Source organism: Cydia pomonella, chromosome 1, assembly GCF_033807575.1.
Source record: "Cydia pomonella isolate Wapato2018A chromosome 1, ilCydPomo1, whole genome shotgun sequence".
Taxonomy (NCBI): Eukaryota; Metazoa; Arthropoda; class Insecta; order Lepidoptera; family Tortricidae; genus Cydia; species Cydia pomonella.
Window position 1 is genome coordinate 1,295,710 of NC_084703.1, and position 24,166 is coordinate 1,319,875.

A 24,166-nucleotide genomic window follows, 5' to 3' on the forward strand; every position below is an offset into this window, starting at 1 on the left:
TTGACACGTTCTTGAGGATCGCTCACGCGGATACGTGCATGGGAAATGAAGCGAACGTGCGTGAGACACGCCAATCACCAAGACGATGGGCGGGGGCGTATCAAAACCAGTTCTGAAACCATAACACATTGTTAACCTTTTGAACGCCAAGAACCCCTAAAGGCGTCGTTACTAGTCGTGCCCGCAGCGCCAAGGACACCTATAGGTGTTATGGCGAAAGCTGTCAAAGTAACCTTCACACTTTCGAGTCAGGTTTATATTATAATTGCCGCAAAATTAACTGGCCACTGAGATCATAATGCTATCTCTTTTACCCTTGTTAAGACCAACCAAGAGTGAAAGAGATGGCATTATGACCTGACTCGCCACTTAGTTTTGCGCCAAGTATAGCTCCCTTGCGTTCGGGAGTTTGACGTTTGAGTAATGTGGGGTAAATAACGCCTATTTCCTTAGTGTCCATTTAGATAAAACCTACATTTTTATTAAAGAAGTCCTTATCCGAAGACTCCTTTTAAGGTGCGTTTAAAACACGCAATAAAGGACTTGACTCGTGATTAAAAACTCGGAAGTTTTTTAAGCGCTGAGTCGCGTAAAAACGAGACGAGACCTTCACAGTTAGAGTCAAAAACTGTAGTTCCTACTATACCGGGTGTTTCCTGTAACACGAGCAAATAATTAAACCATATATAGTACTCCTAAAATGATATAAATTTTGATTAACAACTTTAAAAAATTATGAAATCTTTAGAGTTTATCTTTTTCATACTAATTTAATATTATTTTCAATGTACAGTCAAGGTATTAAATATCGACACGGATAAAGTGCCAAAAATATGTATACACTACTTTAATGTATAGACAATAAGGTCCTGTGTACATATTTTTGGCACTTTGTACGTGTCGATATTTAATACCTTGACTGTACGCTGACATCAGTGTGTTTGACGTTGCTTGTCACGCTTTAAACGTAACAAAATTCGTAATACATTGCGTCTTAGAATTAACTTCAATGTGTAATAAAAATTAAAACATAAGTTATTTTTAAAAGTTGCTGAACAAATGTTGGTGAGTTTGAGGAGTACAGCCTACATTTTAATTTATTGCTCCTGTTACAGGAAACACCCGGTATATAGATCCACCTGGAAGGATTACACTTATATCTAACAATGTTACCTAAAAGTCAACGTCAAGATACCCAGCAGGTTAAACCGACTCAAAATATTACTAAGAGGTCAGAGTTGGCGGATAACACGTAGGGTAAAATAGACATAAAGTGGGGAGTTATCAACATCATTGTAAGGTAATCAGTAGATCTAATAACGTTACCGCAAGGAAAACATCCCATGGGGTTAAAAGCAGACTAAAGTGGGCGATAGACGGGCGAGTAAAAACGCGAACTTATAGCTCGACTTTTTTCGCTTGTAAAGTACGCGTAATTAGGCTGACACACGAGCGAAAAAGTTCGTCGAGCCGTAAGTTCGCGAACTTGCTCGAACGTCTATCTGGGACTTAATAGTCGGTGGATAACACGTAAGGTAAATATATAAAGTATTAAGGATTTAGTAATATCGCTGAAAGGTAACTTATAGGGTATGAATGTAGATCATGTTACCGAAAAGTAAACAATCTAGGGGCTGAAAAATATACTTATAACTTAAATTATTTGCTGTAAGGGTATGTATGTTATGGTGTAAGGGTTATATTATAGTATTAACCAGTAGGAGAAAAACATACTTATAATATTGGGGATTTGGGGAGTTACCAGTAAAGGTAAGTTGTAGATTTAACAGTGTTACCGAAAGGTACATTCACAGGGATTCATAAAAGACCCTAAAGTATTGGGCAGTTACCAATCAGAAATAGGCTATAGTAAATCTAACAGTATTCCCAGTGGTTTGAAATAGACTTAAAGTCACCGTTAGCGACGGGTGTAAGGGTTCAAGGTAAGTAACATTGTTATACCTGGAGATATAACAATGTTACCGAAAGGCTCCCCAGAGGCTCATAACAGACCTAAAGTATTGGGCAGTTACCTATCTGAAAGGTAAGCTATAGTAAATCTAACAACCCAGTGGTTTGAATAGACTTAAAATATACCGGAGTCGCCGTTAGCGACGGGTGTAAGGGTTCAAGGTAAGTAACATTCATTATACCTGGAGATATAACAATGTTACCGAAAGGTATATCCCCAGAGGTTGATAACACACCCAAAGTATTGGGAAGTTACCAATCTGAAAGGTAAGTAAATCTAACAATATTCCCAGTGGTTTGAATAAACTTAAAATATACGGGAGTCACGGTTAAAGACGGGTGTAAAGGTCAAGGTAAGTAACATTCATTATACCTGGAGATATAACAATGTTACCGAAAGGCTCCCCAGAGGCTCATAACAGACCTAAAGTATTGGGCAGTTACCTATCTGAAAGGTAAGCTATAGTAAATCTAACAACCCAGTGGTTTGAATAGACTTAAAATATACCGGAGTCACCGTTAGCGACGGGTGTAAGGGTTCAAGGTAAGTAACATTCATTGTACCTGGAGATATAACAATGTTACCGAAAGGTATATCCCCAGAGGTTGATAACACACCCAAAGTATTGGGAAGTTACCAATCTGAAAGGTAAGTAAATCTAACAATATTCCCAGTGGTTTGAATAGACTTAAAATATACGGGAGTCACGGTTAAAGACGGGTGTAAAGGTCAAGGTAAGTAACATTCATTATACCTGGAGATATAACAATGTTACCGAAAGGTACATCCCCAGGGGTTTGAGACTTAAATTACACGAGTTACAGTTACCGAATCTAAGGGTTAAAGACAGGTATGGTGGCGAGCTTCTGTTTGGCCGCGTCTGTGGAGTCATCGCAGAGCAGCAGGGTGTGCGAGTACCCCATGGTGACCTGGGTCACGTTGGTTCCTTCCATGCGGGTTACCTCTTTGGGCTTGGCGGTTGACTTGGTGATTTCACCGGTGCCCTGCGAAATTTTTAAATAGTTTTCATCACACCAACTGGCAAAGGCCTTCTTGATTGTTCAAAAACGAATGAGGAAGTTGTATTTTATCCACATGTGAGACAAAGTAATCAGATGCAAATTTTGAGTTGTTTCCTTATGTTAGCTAGTAGAATTTACTTTTAAATGATTATTTTTTTATTGCGTTCATTTGGATTTGATTTCGTTCCAAATTTTTGGTATTTCATAGTTACATCGGTCCATCTCTTCTCGATAAACAGCGTAACTAGCCCGAAATTAGTTTTATTATCAAGTTAATATAAACCTAGTTTTAGTTGTATGTTTAGTTTTTAATTTTTTTGTACTGGTGGAATATGTGTTATATATTGTCTGACCATCTTTTCAGAAGTCAAAAGCATTTATTTGTCCAACATAGGTATGTATACAACTGTACAGGTCCCATATACATCATCATCGTATCACTATGTTGTGCCGTAAGGCGTAAATTTTTTATTCATGGACTGTGACTGCATGCTGTGCACAGTTACCATTAATAATCATCTTTTATGCAATATTTCATGCAAAATAAAGGTTATTTGTATTTGTATTTTGTAGTTAAGTCCAGTTACCAGCTCTCCATAGGTCGGGGACACCCCCCAGGCGATGAGGGAGTCGTCGGCAGCGATCACGATGGAGGTGTTGCTTGTCCCGATGCTACGGATATTCCAACCTGCAAAATTATTAAATTAAATTAAATTACATTAAATTAAATAAATTAAATAATCGTTTAATTCAGGCATAGCCCATATAAGTGTTAGTAACAGACTTATTCAATTCAATTCAATTCAAACATACTTTATTCATGTAGGCCTAGCAACAAGCACTTATGAATAGTAAGACAGTATTACATATAATTATCTTAAGCTAATTATCAGAGCAATTTATTGATGTTGTAAATATTATTCCATATATAATACTAATGAATATAATTCATAAATCAAATTTAATACTAAAACTTTCACAAAATACAGTCATACAAAAAAAAATGTATAAAAAATACTAGTCTAGATTGTTTCTAGAATAAATTCTAAATGTCAAACAAATATAATAATAATGTTAAACTATGACTATTACAATTTCCTATAATCTACCATGCAACACGTATACTTAGGGCTAGGACTATACAATGCCGGGTGAGCAATACGTACACTTTGATATGATAAAATGTGATATGAAAAAATAAACAAATAAAAAATAATAATAATAATTCAAACATGTCAGCACCAATTAAAAAATAAAAATCAATTCAAATTATACTATTTTAAGCAAATTCTTTCTGTAAACGTATAGAACCTTTATTGAAGTGAAAACTTCTTTAGCGGCGCTGTGCACTTTTTGTGACGGGGATAAAATGAAATCTCGCGACAGGTCACGTGACCGACAAATTAGTCAGATTGAAAATTCGTAAGACGGGCACGTGACCTGAATGAATATTGAATTTAAATGAATATTGTATTTTTCCACATAAATGATGGTACTGTTATACTGATAATTAAAGCAATTCGGGCTAAATTATTCCCTAGCCATTCCAAAATATCAAAAATCCACAACGTTAATATTCAAGTTTTCACTTCTGCCGGCACTCCCAGAGTGCAACCCGTTGTTTTACACATACAGCCCGCCTGTTGGTAAGCAGTCTCCGTAGCCTACGGACGCCTGCAACTCCAGAGGTGTTACATGCACGTTGCCAACCCTAGCACTCCGCACCCTCGTTGAGCTCTGGCAACCTTACTCACCGGCAGGAACACAACACTATGAGTAGGGTCAAGTGTTATTTGGCTGCGGTGTTCTGTAAGGTGGAGGTACTTCCCCAGTTGGGCTCTGCTCTAGATCTGGAATGACATCCGCTGTGCTGTGCCCTACCACACAGAGCGAGATGACATTCACAATGCCCATACCTCTCTTAGAATTGTTGTTGTTTTAAAGTTGTCGTTCTAATTCTAATGTAGCTCACCAGTAAGATCCTGAACGGGTTTAGGGTACATGTTCGCCTCTCCGGTGCGTTTTGTCTGCCCGAATAGAAATAGGGTACCTGAAAGACAAACAACAACACAATAAACAAAGATAGGTTAACATTTTTACACAAATTGACTAAGCCCCACAGTAAACTCCAGTAGGCTTGTGTTGTGGGTACCAGTGGCGGTGCGTCACAAATATTCGTAGGGAACCCGGAGCTAATTTTGCTTTCCTTTTCTCCATGAATCGATCGTGAAAGTACTCAACGGGCTGAAATTAGACAAGCCGATGGGAATCGAGTTCTTTGAACGATCCGCCACTGGTGGGTACTCACGATATACACCGTGTTTTTTTTTATTTCCTTTAATTTCAAGGGTGCATTCCTGAGCTTAAATTGAGTAACTTTCTCAAAGACACCAGTATTCTAATTAACTCCATTTCGGAGATAATCAATATTTAATTTTTATCTTATAACGCCCTTACAAGCGTGTGCACTTGCCTTAGGGCCTGTTTACATATTGATTAGTGTTTACAATATAAGAATAAAATAACAATTGTCATATATTAAAATCAATTCATTTACGGAATATAATGGATTATCCAATAAAAATATCAAATTATATTTCGTACATAAGTACCAAAAAACTCATTGGCACGAGCCGGAGTTTGAACCCGCGACCTCCGGATTGAAAGTAACACGCTCTTACAACAACCGCGCTAGCTGTAGGTAGAGCCGCAATGTAGAGAAGTATTTAATAAGGCGAGGGCAGGCATCTTTTTAATTATTGACTCTACATATGATCATACCGCGGGGTTTTCGGTGCGGGAATGTTTTACACTAGCCAAAAAACAGGTTAAAACTATAAAAACCAATACTATTTTAATATTTTTAAGCGCATTTGAAGCTTACCTTCTATTTTTAATTCATAGTTTGGTAATTATTTTACAATAGACAATAGTATTTTATGCAACAGTTGTATAAGAAGGGTCAAAAAAGGCGAGTGGCGTGAGTTACAATGTGAGCCGGATTGAAAGTAACACGCTCTTACAACAACCGCGCTAGCTGTAGGTAGAGCCGCAATGTAGAGAAGTATTTAATAAGGCGAGGGCAGGCATCTTTTTAATTATTGACTCTACATATGATCATACCGCGGGGTTTTCGGTGCGGGAATGTTTTACACTAGCCAAAAAACAGGTTAAAACTATAAAAACCAATACTATTTTAATATTTTTAAGCGCATTTGAAGCTTACCTTCTATTTTTAATTCATAGTTTGGTAATTATTTTACAATAGACAATAGTATTTTATGCAACAGTTGTATAAGAAGGGTCAAAAAAGGCGAGTGGCGTGAGTTACAATGTGAGCCGGAGCCGAAGGCGTAGGCGAACATTGTAAAGGAATACGCCACGAGAATTTTTTGACCTACTTATACAACGTTGCATACAATATTTTTCCTACGAGTCAATAAAAATAAATCTTAATTTAGGTAAACAAATTACAGCAAAAGTATATAGCCAAGACGCGCGAGCATACCTTGTTACGCGCCCGGCCCGCCCCGGGCCGCGGCCGGCCGGTCGGCGACACCTCCTCGTAACTCATGAGGCCCTGGTACTTGCTACTTGCTAAATTAATTTTTTGGACAGTTTTTTCTAAATTTTGGCCGCCGTAGCTTACGGAGACTAACAAGCAACGCTAAGCGGTCTTCGTAGTCTATGGGTGTTGCTATATTACGGGTGTCACATGCGTGTTTCTGACTTATGAAGTAATTATTTTTACTATGCAACCAAATGAATATTTTGTAAGTTGGCAGCAATGTAACTTAGTTTAAAACTGTATTCGTTTTGGTTTTGTTAGGTTGGTAGCCATTAATCGCAGTAACGTTATAGCTTATAAAAGCACAAGAGCTTTTATGAGGAATAGACAATATAGACTTTTCTTGAAATCTTTTATGTATGTTCTTATATTCGTGTTAATGAATGCATAAATGACAGATAACAGTAGAGGAGTAGGAAAAGTTATAAATGCGCTGGTGGCCTAGCGAAGCGCTGGTGGCCTAGCGGTAAGAGTGTGCGACTTGCAATCCGGAGGTCGCGGGTTCAAACCCCGGCTCGTACCAATGAGTTTTTCAGAGAACTTATGTGCGAAATATCATTCGATATTTACCAGTCGCTTTTGGGTGAAGGAAAACATCGTGAGAAAACCGGACTAATCCCAACAAGGCCTAGTTTACCCTCTGGGTTGGAAGGTCAGATGGCAGTCGCTTTCGTAAAAACTAGTGCCTACGCCAAATCTTGGGATAGGTGTCAAGCGGACCCCAGGCTCCTGTGAGCCGTGGCAAAATGCCGGGACAACGTGAGGAAGAAGACAAAGCTATAAATACAAGAAAACATTCCCGCACTGAAAACCCCGACGTATGCATATGAACATTATTATGTTATATTATTTTTTGTGAACGATAAACAATTGTAATTTCTTATTTGACTATTTCTCTCACTGACATATTTTCTCTTTATGTACACCGTGTTTTTTTTGATTTGCGTTAATTTCGAGGGTGCATTCCTGAGCTTAAATTAAGTAACTTTCTCAAAGACACCGATATTCTAATTAACTCCATTTCGGAGATAATCAATCACTAATTTTTATCTTATAAGGCCCTTACGAGCGTGTACACTTGCCTTAGGGCCTGTTTACTTATTGATTAGTGTTTAGTGCGAGTTCATACATTTGCTACTGAACGTAAGTACTATCTCGGACGATCGACGTTCGAAGTGACATTGATACGTCACAGTTTTTAATTGTTTTGTTGAGTTAAATGTAATGCCCGAGTTACAACAACGCTACATGCAACATTTAGTTACTTTTTATAAAAAAAAAAATAGTAAAAAAAAAAACAAAAAAAAAAATATTTTTTTGAAAATTAACTATGCCATTTAGTTTCCTTAAACGTACTTACCGATACCCCGAAGTTAACGAAATTCAATAAAAACACGGTGTATAATTAATAATTTAGCGTGTAAGTGCTTTGGTGTTTTTTTTTTTATTATATTTAAATAAATAAATAATAATAAATAAATATTATAGGACATTATTACACAAATTGACTAAGTCCCACAGTAAGCTCAATAAGGCTTGTGTTGAGGGTACTTAGACAACGATATATATAATATATAAATATTTATAAATACTTAAATACATAGAAAACACCCATGACTCAGGAACAAATATCCATGCTCATCACACGAATAAATGCCCTTACCAGGATTTGAACCCGGGACCATCGGCTTCATAGGCAGGGTCACTACCCACTAGGCCAGACCGGTCGGTGTGATGACATACTGTAAACTTGCATTGTATTTAAGTGAATAAATGAATAAATGAATGACTCACCGATCTCATTAACAGCGAGGCTGTACGTGGAGCCACAATGCACAGAGCGCACGCCGCGCGCCGCGGTATCAAAGTACTTGATAAGGCGTGGTACAGACTCGTCCTTCTGCTCGGCGTGACCGAGACGCCCGAAGCCGCCGAAGCCCCAGCTGAATGCGCGCTTCTTTGAATCTATGGCAACCTGTGGACAAATACGGAGAAACTATACTCTGTATCTTTAGGAACTTTAGGACATTATATTATATTATTTATTAATAAAATAAATAATAATAATAAATATATATAGCGGCGTACACCTCTCGACACCCCTGAGCCGCTCACACCGGTGTTGCTCCTGGTCGTCTTCACGACGGCATTTTCAGGGGCCCATCTAGTCAGGGGGCCAGTCACCGCCTGCCTCGATAACTAGTGGAAACATTGTTATGGCAGGTGTCCGGACGTCTTTGCAATAACCCAGTCTCATTGTCCTCCCAAACTTCAATCCATAGACCGTTATACTGTTCACTTTACTACAATAGTCCCAATGCCTGTTGCGACCGGTTCATAGGTGTCTATTGTTGCGCCCGTGAACGGGTTCCAGCAGGCGTTCTACATGATATTAAAGCTCTCCAAGAGACCTCTACATGTTGGATGTATATCCCCACGCAAGCCTATCAAAAGACCGGGATTTATAGGCCCGTGAAATCCAAGGAGATACATAATAATAAATATTATAGGACATTTTTACACAAATTGACTAAGTCCCACAGTAAGCTCAATAAGGCTTGTGTTGAGGGTACTTAGACAACGATATATATAATATATAAATATCCATGAACAAATATCCATGCTCATCACACAAATAAATGCCCTTACCAGGATTTGAACCCGGGACCGTCAGCTTCGTAGGCAGGGTCACTAGGCCAAACCGGTCGACAAATAAATAAAAGTAAACAAACAATTTATACATTTTTGGGTAGTTAATATATTTATTGGTTAACCAACCAAATACAAAACTGCCCGGATATGTAGTGACAGACCTGACTATAACCTACATTATTTGATCATGTAATGTTTTCATCTACCCTCAACTGTTTTGATTTTGTTTACTTTTATTTAAATGCCTAAAGATACAGAGTATAGGTACAAGTATTACGCCAAGCGCGCACTACGATTTTCTGCGTGAGCGATTTTTAGGGTTCCGTAGTCAACTAGGAACCCTTATAGTTTCGCCATGTCCGCCTGTCTGTCCGAGGCTTTGCTCCGTGGTCGTTAGTGATAGAAAGCTGAAATTCGGCATGGATATATAAATCAATAAAGCCGACAAAGTCGTACAATAAAATCTAAATATTTAATTTTTTTGAGGGTACCTCCCCTACACGTAAAGTGGGGGTGGTACAGCATGGCCCGACATGCTCTTGGCCGGTTTTTTATTAAATTGTGTTTTGTCACGTTTTGCCGCGACGCGATTGTCGCAAAAGTGAAATGCAGTATACGGAGTCGTATGGTACAGTCAAGGTATTAAATATCGATACGGACAAAGTGCCATAAATATGTACACACTACCTTAATGTATGGGCAATAAGGGCGTGTATACATATTTTTGGTACTTTGTCCGTGCCGATATTTAATACCTTGACTGTACCGCGCGCACTGCGATAATTAAAGCGCTCAGTTAGCATTTCGGTCTCTGAGCGTCAACATGTCTGCTTTGCCAATGGAGTCACAAGACGAGACGCTAGATGTTGACCGTTTAATTATGGAAATAGAAGATCACATTTGTGGGATACAGCGATCGCATATTGAACATATTTTTTCTACTTCGAAGCATTAACTTCACCGTTACTTCTGTTTTACTCATTTACTCAAAGGTTAACTGGAAGAGATCCTATACAGGGATAAGTTTGCCTTTGTTGTATTTAATTTACTCTGTAACTGTGTTTTTCTTTCTATGTACAAAAAAGTATATACATACATACATACATTAAGGCAAGACAAGTGACTTACCAGTCAGAATAAGTAAACTGAACTGGACTGTGTATCTCGGCGAGGACTGTCATGGAGGAAAATGAATGTTTTATGTGTAAGTTAGTTTTAATAGAACCTTATGTACATTTTACTCTATTTGTTCTCCTAATAAATAAAATAAAATAGCATAAAAATAAAATCTATATGTGAATTTTATCTTAAAGAATCAAAGTAAATTCATTTTTTATTTTTAACATGCAGAAACGTCTGCGAATCATGCTATATGGAGCGTGCATGAACTGTAGGAGGCAGCACAGGAGCTGTCAGATTTTTGGCGCGAGGCGTAAATGTGATGTTTATTGTTCCGATGTAGCCCACAAGATGGCAGAACATACTATGCACAAGAAAACACTTGACGTGTAAATGTGCATGTTTATGGTTCCGATTCAGACCACAAGATGGCAGACCCTCCAACGCGCACGGTCCCTATTAAGCTTAGAATTTTGGCCTGAAGTTCCAGTGGCCGTAAATTCAAGTCTCACCCAAGGCACTCTTTTTTTTTTCTAAGAATCAAAGAATTTAAAATAATAAATAATTGCAAACACAACGTACGGTGTGGTTGTTCCCGCAGGAGAAGTCCACAATGTCGACGTCCTTGACGGGCACCACGTGGCCGTCCTTCGTTTTCTCGAAGAACAGCGCTACGTGCTTCGGCACCGTCTCGAAGTGGTACGAGAGCTTCGTCGACGTCACGAAGTACTTGCCGTCGGTGTTGTGGCCTGGAAGGAAAATTCGTTAGTTGGAGCTTAAACACAACTTTAAAATCATGTAAAGGCACCGCCTACAATCTCCCCTGCTGTGCCCTAAGGTTGACTGGTAGAGAATGCCTCATGGCATTAAGTTCGCCTTTTGTACATTAAGTGTGCAATAAAGTTTTTAAATAAATAAAATAAAGCGTAAACATATCTCTAAAGCTTATACCACACAAGATTACATGAATTATAAAACAACGTGGGATTTATTGTGATTCGAAATGATTAATTATCTCCTATATTTGAATAATGATGATGAAATGGATATTCCAATGTATGTACTTCCTTTGTTGTTTTATTTTATTTGTATGACATTTATAATTTATTCTAGAAACATTCTAGACTAGTATTTTATATACATTTTTTTTTGTTTGACGATATTTTGTGAAATCCTTAGTATTAAGTTTGTTATATGAATTATATTCATTGCTCTGATAATTAGCTTAAGATAATTATATGTAATACTGTCTTACTATTCATAAGTGCTTGTTGCTAGGCCTACATGAATAAAGTATATTTGAACTGAACAACACCAATGTTGGAGATCCGCGTTTAATAAATTAAAATAATACTATAAGCGGGAAATCAAACGCTTACCCAACTGCCCGTATTCGGGCAGACCGAACGAGTGCAGCCCGCCATTGCAGTCCAGGATCATGGAGAACTCCGCCCCACACCCCACCTTGACGATTGGTTTGCCGCTAAAACATTTAGCTAAGTAAATATATTGGAGAATATTACTATAGAACATTTATTTTGCGGAAACGAATATCAAATATCAAACATTTATTCAGCAAATAGGCCACAGGGGAACTTTTACATGTCCATTTTTACAAACAATAAATTAAAAAAAAAAACAATTACAAATATCGAATCTATGAAATAATAAATACTTTATTAGAGATGTATACTGTCTCTAAATGTCAAATAACACAAAAAACTATGATAAAAAAATAAAACCATAAAATACTAAAATTCTTTAGAGATGTATAAGTCTCTAAGTGTCAGAGATAAAATATAAAAAAGATATATTATTAAATTACCCTTAGAGATGTAGAGGGGAATGGCAGTGGCAGATGTAATAAAACTTACGTGTATCGTATGCGGGTAGGCTTCAGCACTTGGGGCGAGCTGCTTCCCAACCCGCACTGGCCGCTCTTGTTTTCACCGCATGCGTACACCGTGCCCGTGTCTATATTTAACAAAACATGTGAATTAGGTCGCAAGACACATAACCTATACCCAGATTGACTGGACAATGTAAGTTGAACAAACATGTTTCAAATTGGAAAGAAACAAGATGCGACATGCAGGTTCTGCCAGGAGTCAGAGGAGACTGCAATGCACATTCTCTGTTCCTGTGGACCACTAATGTCAAAAAGAAGTACCCACTTAGGGCGGCACGTATTGCAACGCTATGAGGTACAGAACATTACGGCCCAAAGAATCTGGAGTTTCCCAGATTCAACGGGCATCAGTAATGAACTTTAAAGGGCTGTCACAATAGATCACTGCCTGGTCGACGTGGCACTAAAAGGCCCACAAACTCCAATAATAATAAATAGGTCGCAATGGATATTGATAGGTTTAATAATCTTTAACAATTACAATACCCGAGCGTAAAACTGGAGTATTCAGTACCTGTGACGAACAGCGAGTGGTGTCGCCCGACGGCCGCGTGGATGATGTTCATGCCCTGCAGAGCCGGCACGGCTTCAGGCACGTTCCGGGTGGTTGTGTCCCCAAAGCCTAGCTGACCGCTGCCGTTGCGACCTGAATGGAATAGGGAGCGTGCATGAACTGTAGGAGGCAGCACAGGAGCCGTCAGATTTTTGGAGCGAGGCGTAAATTTAATGTTTATCGTTCCGATGTAGCCCACAAGATGGCAGAACATACTATACACAAGAAAACACGTGACGTGTAAATGTACATGTTTATGGTTCCGATTCAGGCCACAAGATGGCAGACCCTCCAACGCACGGTCCCTATAACGGTTATTTCGAATTTTTAACTATTATGGAATTTGTGTGGAATCGTTTTTCGCTCCTAACTCTCGCATAGTAGAACTTCGATTGTGCGATCCCTCAGTTATCCGTGTTTTTGTAAAATTAGCTATTATTGTATGATCACGTCTCTCAAAACCAACAATAGGGTTGTTTCCAATTTTTTGAAATGCTCGTATTACGTTCTATATTAACTAAAAGTTGCCCTACAATTCAACTTTTATACTAAAAACGGCTTTAAATATGTTCAATTAACAAAATATATTTTGACAGATGCTTTCGCGCCCAAAACGCTCTTTGAAAATTGTGTGACGTCACAGTTTACGGTTTGACACATAACTAACTACACACGTAGAAGATACGAACTGTCAACTGACATTTGTCATTTGTTGTTTATCGCCTAACTGTCAACAGTGTCAATCCGAGAGTTGTGACGTCATCAGAATCTTCAATGACGTCTCGAGTTTGGTCACGTGACGTGTGCCAAAAGATATTTTAAATGCAATATTTACAAAAATATGGTCATTACAGGTCCCCTAAAAGTAGTTTAACATGTTCTTATAATCCAAAAGAATTTATTGGGATACAATTCTGCCCTAAGATTTGTAGATGGAAACAACCCTATTATTATCTGAGCATTTTATTATTTGAACTAGTCTCGGTCCCAATTAGATTGGTTGATCGAGGATCTACTGTAATAATCAAAATATAAAATAATCTAATTTCTCTTCTATCATTGAAAAAAAAAAAAAATTCAAGCTATTTGGCTCATATTTGTACAGTATATACACAACACACACATTATAATAGAAATAAACACTAAAGAATAACTACACTAAAATATACAATAAATTTACAAATTATAATAATTATGCTAGCTAGCCGACGCCTGTCCAAATGAAATGAACTTACCGAATGTATATGCTGTACCATCTTCACCAATGAGGATGGAGTGCCCCGCGCTGCAAGAGCTCACGATCAGGCGGTACTAAAACACGAACACATTTAAAATGTTAAATAAAAACCGGCCAAGAGCATGTCGGGCCACGCTCAGTGTAGGGTTCCGTAGTTACTCTTCCGTCACAAATAGTCACAATAAGCTAAACTGGAGCTTAAAGTATAGTAAATTGTTAACCAAGGGATGAAACGGTACCTTTCACCCGAGTTAAACAAATAGGCAAATTTGCATAATCAGTATCTAATTAAAGTAAGTCTTTTTACTATGAAGGGGAAACTTTTTGCGATAACTCAAAAACAGCTAAACTGATCATGTCCGCTATAGTTTTCACTTAATGTCTTTCTTAAGCTCTACTTCCACGATTTTTTTCATATTTTTTGGACCTATGGTTTAAAAGTTAGAGGGGGGGGGACTTTTTTTTTTCTTCCGTAGCGATTATCTTCGAATATATTCACTTTATCAAAAAATGTTTCTTGAAAACCCCTATTAGTTTTGAAAGACCTTTCCAACGATACCCCACACTCTAGGGTTGAAGCGAAAAAAATATTTCACCCCCACTTTATGTGTAGGGGAGGTACCCTAAAAAAAAATTTTTTTTAGATTTTATTGTACGACTTTGTCGGCTTTATTGATTTATATATCCATGCCAAATTTCAGCATTCTAGCACTAACGACGGACCAAAGCCTCGGACAGACAGACAGACATGGAGAAACTATAAGGGTTCCTAGTTGACTACGGAACCCTCCAGCCTCCAGATACCCCAAGAAGAAACTAAGTTCATCCTCACTTTCTCTACACGTGGCAAATCAATAACAAGCGGGCATCTCGCTCGTTGTTGCCTATAACGTGCAAGTTGTGGAATGAGCTACCTTCTGAGGTGTTACCCTTGCGCTATGGGGTTCTTCAAGAAGCAGGTATTTAGGGTTTAGAGAACCCTAAATACCTGCTTCTTGAAGAACCCCATGTCATGGTTGACAGCGCATAAGTGGCTCTTCCGATGTTGCTTATGTCCATGGGCGATGTCCATTTTGACGACCAGTTTGGCCTAGTGGGAAGTGACCCTGCCTACGAAGCCGATGGTCGGGACCATTACATGATCAAATAATGTAGGTTATAGTCAGGTCTGTCACTACAGATCCGGGAAGTTTTGTATTTGGTTGGTTAACCAATAAATATATTAACTACCCAAAAATGTATAAATTGTTTGTTTACTTTTATTTATTCTTTTTTTTTTGAGAAATAAATCTTTAAACAGACTTTTATTTATTTGACGACCGGTTTGGCCTAGTGGGTAGTGACCCTGCCTACGAAGCTGACGGTCCCGGGTTCAAATCCTGGTAAGGGCATTTATTCGCGTGATGAGCATGGATATTTGTTCCTGAGTCATGGGTGTTTCTATGTATTTAAGTATTTATAAATATCTATATATGATATATATCGTTGTCTAAGTACCCTCAACACAAGCCTTGTTGAGCTTACTGTAAGCCTTAGTCAATTTGTGTAATAATGTCCTATAACATTTATTTATTTATGGGCGGCGACGACTGCTTCCCATCAGGCGGCTCGTCTGCTCATTTGCTGCCTATTACATAAAAAACATCCTGCACACAAATTTTCGGAATTCTATCTATTTTAAATCTTTATTGAGAAGCTAGTTTCCAAATACGAAAGCAAGAATAGTACATTATTGTCGACTCAGAAGTAGCTACTTGCTGGCTGAGGATTAGTTTTAAACGGACGACCTTGGGAGTGGGCGACACAAGGAGATCTTCAGCAATCCGGGAGCCTCGTAGAACGTCTTCAGCTCCTGTGGGCCTCCCCTTCTCCTCGCCCTAGCTTCGCTTGAACTATACCTTGCGGTCTGTGAGCCGATGGAACGTGTACAAGTTGTGTTGGGTGTAAGCGCTCACGTTCTCCTTCTTGGCTGTCTGGTCCGCGAGACCGGAGACCTCGCTTCAACTATACCTTGCGGTCTGTGAGCCGATGGAACGTGTACAAGTTGTTGGGTGTGAGCGCTCGCGTTCTCCTTTTTGGCTGTCAGGTCCGCGAGACCGGAGACCTCGCTTCAACTATACCTTGCGGTCTGTGAGCCGATGGAACGTGTACAAGTGGCGTTGGTTGTGAGCGCTCGCGTTCTCCTTCTTGGCTGTCAGGTCCGCGAGACCGGAGACCTCGCTTCAACTATACCTTGCGGTCTGTGAGCCGATGGAACGTGTACAGGTTGGGATGGGTGCGAGCGGTCGCGTTCTCTTTCTTGGCCGTCAGGTCCCAAGAAACGAGGCCGGAGATCATCAGCACTCCGGGAGTCTTGTAGAAAGTCTTCAGGAGCTCCTGTGGAACAGAATCTTATGAACATTGTCTGTTGAAAGTACCTATATGTATTGCGCCGTAGGGCTGCCATATCACTAGTCGCAGATGAGCAGGCATATGGCCGATGCCCCAGGGAAGGGGAATACATATAGTTAAATATTTTGTTTTCTAGACTGCCACCCTTTGGCGACGCTCATGTCTTCTCCGCTTAACCTCGGCGGAAAGTCTCAGCCTAGAGATAAGCTACGCAGTTACGCACACGTCAACACATATAAAAAAGAAAAAAAATGACTTCACTACACAATTTATAAACTTTAAAATGCCATCATTTCGTCATGCCATCGCAATGCGCAAAATGATATTATTCGAGAGCAAATTCCTGTTGACAGGATGCTATCAAGATGCGTTGAATTCCATTGACATGTTGACATTGACAAAATGACTACATTTTAACAGTAGCCCTTAAGGTTCGTCCTTCCGCAAACTAACTCTGAACCATTTTTTACTTTTTGTGCAGAAATAAATATATAACAATCTAAAAGATATGAGCAATGCTATAGTTTTTCTGGAAATATATTTTAATTTAAACAAGTGAAGAAAAAAAAACTTGAAGTCACCCCTATTTCTTTCAGTTGTATGCTTATCACTACTGCAACTTTTATCGAAAATATATGCAACTTTACAATATTTCTCACTAAACACTATAATATGATTTGGTTTTCTTGCTTTTTGCAAATTCATAAAACTATGCCTCAATTCCTAAAAAAATAAGCCTAAATCCTGCCTAGGTTTTAACCTCGCTCTCGTCCGTATAGTCAGTGCGGGGCAAGTCGTGTTGCCAAACGGACCTGTGCTGCGTTGCGGGCGCGAGTAAGCAAAATTCTATTTCAAATGCATAAGTTCTGCGCGCTCGATGTTTTGCAGTGGTGCGGTGAAGGGTATAAGCCCCGCCGACTCGCGCGAGGTAGTTGGCGTCGGGTGCAACCTTAACTAAACCTTATACCTTCGGAATAAGTTATACCTCAGGTAACTTCACAGTAGGCTCGTCCCCCATCGGCGACGGCGTCCTCTGCTGCTCTCTCGGCTCTGACGTCACCGAGTCGTTGCTGCCTTCTTCAGAGTTAACAGTAGCCCTTAACTGAACCCTATCCCTTCGGAATAAGCTATACCTCGGGTAACTTCACAGTAGGCTCGTCCCCCAACGGCGACGGCGTCCTCTGCTGCTCTCTCGGCTCTGACGTCACCGAGTCGTTGCTGTCTTCGTCTTCAGAGACCTGCTTGCGAGGCTTCCGTGGCTTGCCGCGCGGCGCCGATGGCAGGGAACGCTTACGAGTGCCGTTGTTTGACATAGTTGGTCTGTAAACAAAAATTTCTTATAAAATTGATATTATACAATTCTCAAAACAATAAACAAAATTATGTTGTGTTGTTTTATTAAAAAGTTCCTATGACCACCTCATGTATCCATCATTAGCTTGCCTCGATTGTTCCATAAAGTTGCATTGTCACCTGACTTACATATGTATGAAAATTTTCAGGTTCATCGGAAACCCGTACAAACATATTTAGATATAGGTACATACTTACATACATTGCAAGTTAAATAAAAGCTTGTAATTTAAGGTTTTTTGGACCTTTTAAGGTGCCCGATGCGTTGTTATAAATCTGAGGTCTCCCGAAAATCCTGGGATGGTTGAGCGGGTAGCATTCTTGGCCGTCAGGTCTGTGAGACCGGTAATCTCGCTTCAACTTTACTTTGCGGTCTGTGAGACGATGGAACGTGTACAGGTTGGGATGGGTGCGAGCGGTAGCGGTCGCGTTCTTGGCCGTCAGGTTCAGTTAGTAGTGTGTAGGTTATGGAGGGTAGAAGTACCCTCCATAGTGTAGGTATTTAGTTATGTACAATTAAAGCCTGACAAGATATTAAAAAAAAACGGACAAGTGCGAGTCGGGCTCGCCCACCGAGGGTTCCGTATTTTTTATTTATCTGTGAATATTTTAGCTATCACGGTTCATGAGATACAGCCTGGTGACAGACGGACAGAGAAGTCTTAGTAATAGGGTCTCGTTTTGCCCTTTGGGTACGGAATCTTAAAATACATCGTTTCCTTATGGTTAATGCTTTCATAATTTAATTTTGATAAATGAAATTCCCTACAACACCCCTACAATATTTTCTTCACATTGACGTATTGTTAACTAGCTCTTGCCCGCGACTTCGTCCGCATGGAATCTTATTTTGAACATTTTACATCTTAATTAGGTACCTATAAGTTTTATATTCAAGCAATGTTGACATAACTTTTCTTTTTTTGTAAATTGTATGAAGTTTTAAGTCAAGTGGATTTTGATGTTGGTTGCTGTAAATCAACATGAACATATTTCAATTGATGCAGCAAAAAATAGCAGTTGATTTAGAATTAGATGAACAAAGACTGACTTAAGGAAATTAGAGAGTAGAGAGTCAATTGTCAATCTGTGGCAGAGCCACAAATCACACAGATCAGATACATAATCAATAATTAGGTATAGGGACCGTGCGCGTTGGAGGGTCTGCCATCTTGTGGTCTGAATCGGAACCATAAACACGCACATTTACACGTCAAGTGTTTTCTTGTGCATAGTAGGTTCTGCCATCTTGTGGGCTACATCGGAACAATAAACATCACATTTACGCTTGGCGCCAAAAATCTGACAGCTCCTGTGCTGCCTCCTACAGTTCATGCACGCTCCCTTAGCTGCAGTAGTTAGACGTATGGAAGGTGGAGGTAGGAATGAAATCACCATATACCAAAAAGTGTCAGCAAAAACCCTGAAATAGGTGGCGCTACAATACCTAGAATACTTCAGAAAAAAAGATGAAATCATAAACAGCGCACGTCACTCCGTCAATAACGCCTAGGTTCTTAGCTACTCTAGCGCTACTCTGGAGAGATTTGGAACTATTATTTATAGCTGACAACTGGACAATTTTGCATCAGTTCTGCTTATGTAGATTGCGTTCCTTACCTCTACCTTCCATTATCAGAGGTCTAAATAACTCATTGTTTGGGTGACGCTTTGCTGAAAAGTTTAATTTTTAGCTGGAGCTTTCCGGTAGACTTAAACTTAAATAGTTGACGTTGTCTATGACTCTCATACAACATACGTGATTTTTTTGCCTTCTCTTGATGGTACGGAACCCTTCGTACGCAAGTCCGACTCGCATTTGACCGGTTATTAATTACTTTTCTTGTGTTTTAATAAGATGCCTACATACAAAGTTTCAAATCCCGCACTCAAAAAAATACTTGATCTCCATACAATCTTTCAATCCCTTTTTCACCACCTTAGGGGATGAATTTTCAAAAACACTGAAATTTAGTTTTATTCTATTTAAATAGAATAACTTCTTACAAAGTATCAAGTTCCTACCTAAAAATAAAACTTGAACCCCATAAAAACCTTCATCCCCTTTTTAACCTCCTTAGGGGTTGAATTTCTCAAAATCGCTTCTTAGCTCTTGTACTTAAATTGTGTGTAAATTTCAACTTTCTAGCATTTGTAATTTCGACTCTTGAGTTGACGAGTCAGTCAGGACACGTGCATTTATATACATAGATATAGATTATAATTACAACAATCTTTCTTCGTGTTTACATCGGTCACTTTCAATAATTTTCAATTATGGAGTGTGGAATTAAGAGGAGTGACATCTCTTATGGTAGAACTGTTGCAAAAGTGTCCAGCTGTCAGCTATAAATAATAGTTCCAAATCTCTCCAGAGTAGCGCTAGAGTAGCTAAGAACCTAGGCGTTATTGACGGAGTGAAGTGCGCTGTTATGTCTATGATTTGATTTTTTTGGTCAAGTACTCTAGGTATTACAGCGCCACCAATTTAAAGTTTTTTGATGACACTTTTTGGTACATGGAGATTTCGTTCCTTATCTCCACCTTCCGTATTTTCAATGGTAGATTCACTGACAGTGACATAAATGTGTCAAGAGTTGACAAATTGACTCCCAAGTATGTTTTCTTACATATTAAATATATTAAATTGAATAAATGATATCCTTTTCTTTATGCAAAAAATGTCTGATTGCAAGTATGTTAGTTGCTGTTAGTAATATATTATCCACACACACATACACACAGTGTCCCCAGTCGTCACGTCCCTCAGCCATGAGTATACAACAAGGAAGAGAGAAGCAATATATTATATTGAATAACTGTGCCAAATTTCATGTGTGTAGGTTAAATAGGTTTCAAGTTGTGAAGGGGTCAAAAGCTCGAAATGGTTCATGTAATATTACACACGGTTGCGTCGCCAGTTCCTTTTTCTTTGAACTTGGCTGGACACGCTTCCGCGTGTCTAGATTTTGTTCCTTATGACCACAGGAATGGGTGATTAGGCTATTACTATACCTACTGACAAAGAGAATTTGAAATAGAGGTGGATTGTCAAAGAAAACTTTGTAGCCACAGTTAATTTACTGCCATCTTTAGACACATGATTAAAACTTTTAGAATGCCACTTAAATTTATTTCATATCCTTTCACTGATATAGTAAACACCACTATAACGGAACAGGCATCAGTAATGGAATTGGTATAGACAAATCCTATGAAACAAGTAATTATCAACAGTTTTTAATTGCTGGCAACATTTTACCATAAACAAGAGCCATAGAGCTGCTTAAGTTTCATTTTTCATTGATATTGATATTTGTTAGTTTGAAAATTAATGGCGCCAGTTTTAATTGGTTAATAATATTGAAACCAATTGCAGTAGCTTTCATTAAATACATAGAAAACATAAAGGACGAATTGAACATTCAACTTTTAAAGTATAAAGTGGTACAAATACGATATAGACCAGTTTCAAGACCTGTACAAGCGCAATAGTAACACCCGTCTGCGAGGCCACCAATATAAGTTAATATCTGAACTGTCTAAAAACAACCCCCGCAGACATTTTCTCAGCAACAGAGTGGTCAAAGCATGGAACAAACTACCAGAAGATGTGGTCTCAGCACTGAATGTCAATCAGTTTAAGAACAGACTAGACAAATACTTAACCAGCGCAAAGAATACATATTAAGTGAAGATCACTCAGATACAGGCAACTATCAGTTGTTTTAACTGCCTGCCTGATTAATAAATAATAAAATAATAAATAAAATTTTGCAGATGTCGGTGAAATATCAAACTTACTCCAAATTTTCTCTTAAATGTCCCATGATTGGTGCCGTTAACATATGTGTTCAATTTGTTAAATATCAAAAAGTAGCGCTATCTAATAGATCAAAGGCCAAAGGTATGGTGGCATCGTTTCTAGCGATGGCACCTTAACCTTTGCGTTATGCCCAGTAAGATGGTGCTACTTTTTGATATTTAACAAATTTAACACATATCAGTGAAATAATAAGGATCAAAGTCAAATGTCATTCTAAAAGTTTTAATTATGTGTCAAAAGATGGCAGTAAATTCACGCCTATCCTCTCGCACCAAACGGATGTTCCATATTCCCTTTGTTCATACTAATTATAAGAAAAACTCATTTTTTCTAAGAGCTGCTAAGTCCTTTAATCAGCTTTGCAAACATCATGATCACATCGATCTGTTCTGTGATAGCTTTAGTTCAATATGTAAACTAATGAACCAAGATTTCTCCCACTGTTAACACTTACATATGCAATTCCATCTTATTTATTTCTCTTTTGGTCTTCTCATTCAATGTTTAAACTCAGTCTCACTCTCAAGCAACATAATTATAAGCATAATAATTATTGTTACTTAAGCTGTAAGTTTTCCTAACAAAACAAAATAAAATAAATGAACGTCACTACAATGTTTTCTTTGACAATACACCTCTATTTCAAAGTCTCTTCGATCCAAGTAAGCACTTCATTTGCCTTTCCTTAATTTAAGCGTAAAGTAAGGTAGTAAGGTGTATTGGGATAACTTTGAGTATATGCTAATTATGACAAACACTAAAAGATACCCCAAAGCACCTTTTTAAATGCGAACTGAGATTATGATTTTTGATCTTAACTAGATCATTACAACAGGCATCAGTCCAATAAGTAAAATACTTATCAAGAAGTCTGTGAAATTCGAGTATGGAAATATACAGGTTATAAAGCCCGTGCTTCCCACCAACTTAATATCTGGTCAGCAGCAGAAATAAAAATTTCTAGAAGTTCTAAATTTAAAACTTTGGGCGTTTTCTAAAATTAATAATGAAAACCGGACTTTTACAAATCTGGACTTTCTTGGGCTCATTCTACTCAAAATCGTTAGCGTTCTCTATCCAACCATTTTGTTTTTAAATGTTTGTTCAATTACATTATGTCACATAGTGTGAAAAAACTTTTCAGTGTGACATAGTGAAAACTAAAATTTGTGGGACATTTTTTTTTTATATCAAGATTGAATATGCTAGTGATTCTGATTTTAAAGAACCCAAAAACACCAGGATCTATGAGAATCAGGTGTGCAATATTTTTTTAGAAAAAGTTCACATGTGAACTCCTGGGGGTTGAGGGGTTAATGTACAAATTTTTTTATTCCAGCTATTTAGTCAACATTATTTTTGGATTCTTGGCTTGTAAAGATGTTTGTGAACTTGTCTGTAGTTCTTTACCAATGAAATGTTTTTGCATGTTACAAAACGCTATAAACCACTTGTGATGATCTGATGATTAATATCTTAAAATAAATAATGGCATCTAATATAATTATATCATAATTTGGATTTTAATTAACTTTTTAAACTACAATTTTCTGGTGTTAAGTAATATGCCTAAATTTATTTAAATCAATTGACAACACTATACCAATAAATATGGTATTAAAATGCCTTAATACTGCGTGTCGCTGACGTGCACATTATTAATCAATAATCATTACTATATAATATACAAAACATTAAAATTAACTTTAAAAAAATATACTTGATCTCTGCTCAAAAGCACATTTTATGTTAATTTGCGTAATGCAATAGTATTTAAATAAATATATTTTTTTTTATATAAAAAAAGTTTGAGACGCAAACGAACTCCATAGAATTCAATAACGGCCTGTCAGACAATGGGAACATAACGGTCAAAAATAAAACATTAAAATAACCGTAAACAAGTGAGTTTTCAACGGTAATCAGCCGGTAACGATAAATCCAAGCGTGTTTTCTTGTGAACACACACTTTATTTAGTATTTTCACAGAACATGATCCTTCATCTCACAAATTCAGCGAAAACCGAAAGGCTTAACGACACGTGCCGAAAAACAAAGTAAAAGCTCACGCCACAATTAATTAATTACCTTATTTAAGTTTGAATATGAAAAACAACCAAATTATTGTAAAACTTACCGGTATAACACAATAAACTAAACTTAAAAATATTATTTATAATGATGTCTATCAAAGCTTGCGTTGCTCGCGGCCTTAAAAAAATGGGGATGCCGTAAAAAAAAAACATCAAACACCGTTTGTTTTCTATTTCCTATGCTTCATGGCTGTTATTATTATCTCATTTTCGTACTCTTTTCATCAGTCTGTGGTCGTAAAAAAATAATTAGCACAGACTATAAATGTAACAGGCAACTCAAAAACCGTGCTTCATTTGATTTTAAATCAAACAATACAATACGTTTCAAATGTAACATGGTGGCCGCTACGCTATAAATAACAATATATATAATTTGCAGTCATTAAGCTTATAATAATTAGTAAAAAATGACAAAGTTTAATATTAAAATAATACAAAATAAAGAGAACATATAGTTTCAATACTAAT

The 24,166-nt window shown here is 37.9% G+C and overlaps 1 protein-coding gene across 1 annotated transcript; it reads right to left on the reverse strand.

Moving 5' to 3' along the window:
• Window positions 1-921: 921 nt before the first annotated feature.
• On the reverse strand, window positions 922-24,154 carry LOC133526451 (protein RCC2 homolog). The gene is made up of 13 exons (XM_061863104.1): window positions 23,740-24,154; window positions 17,557-17,743; window positions 16,265-16,408; window positions 14,031-14,106; window positions 12,757-12,888; window positions 12,208-12,307; window positions 11,713-11,816; window positions 10,916-11,082; window positions 8,357-8,537; window positions 4,967-5,044; window positions 3,582-3,682; window positions 2,536-2,976; window positions 922-2,344 (listed from the first exon to the last, which is right to left on the reverse strand). Exons 2-12 carry the CDS (start codon window positions 17,734-17,736, stop codon window positions 2,806-2,808), a joined length of 1,434 nt encoding a protein of 477 aa, XP_061719088.1. The 5' UTR covers window positions 17,737-17,743; window positions 23,740-24,154; the 3' UTR covers window positions 922-2,344; window positions 2,536-2,805.
• Window positions 24,155-24,166: the final 12 nt, after the last annotated feature.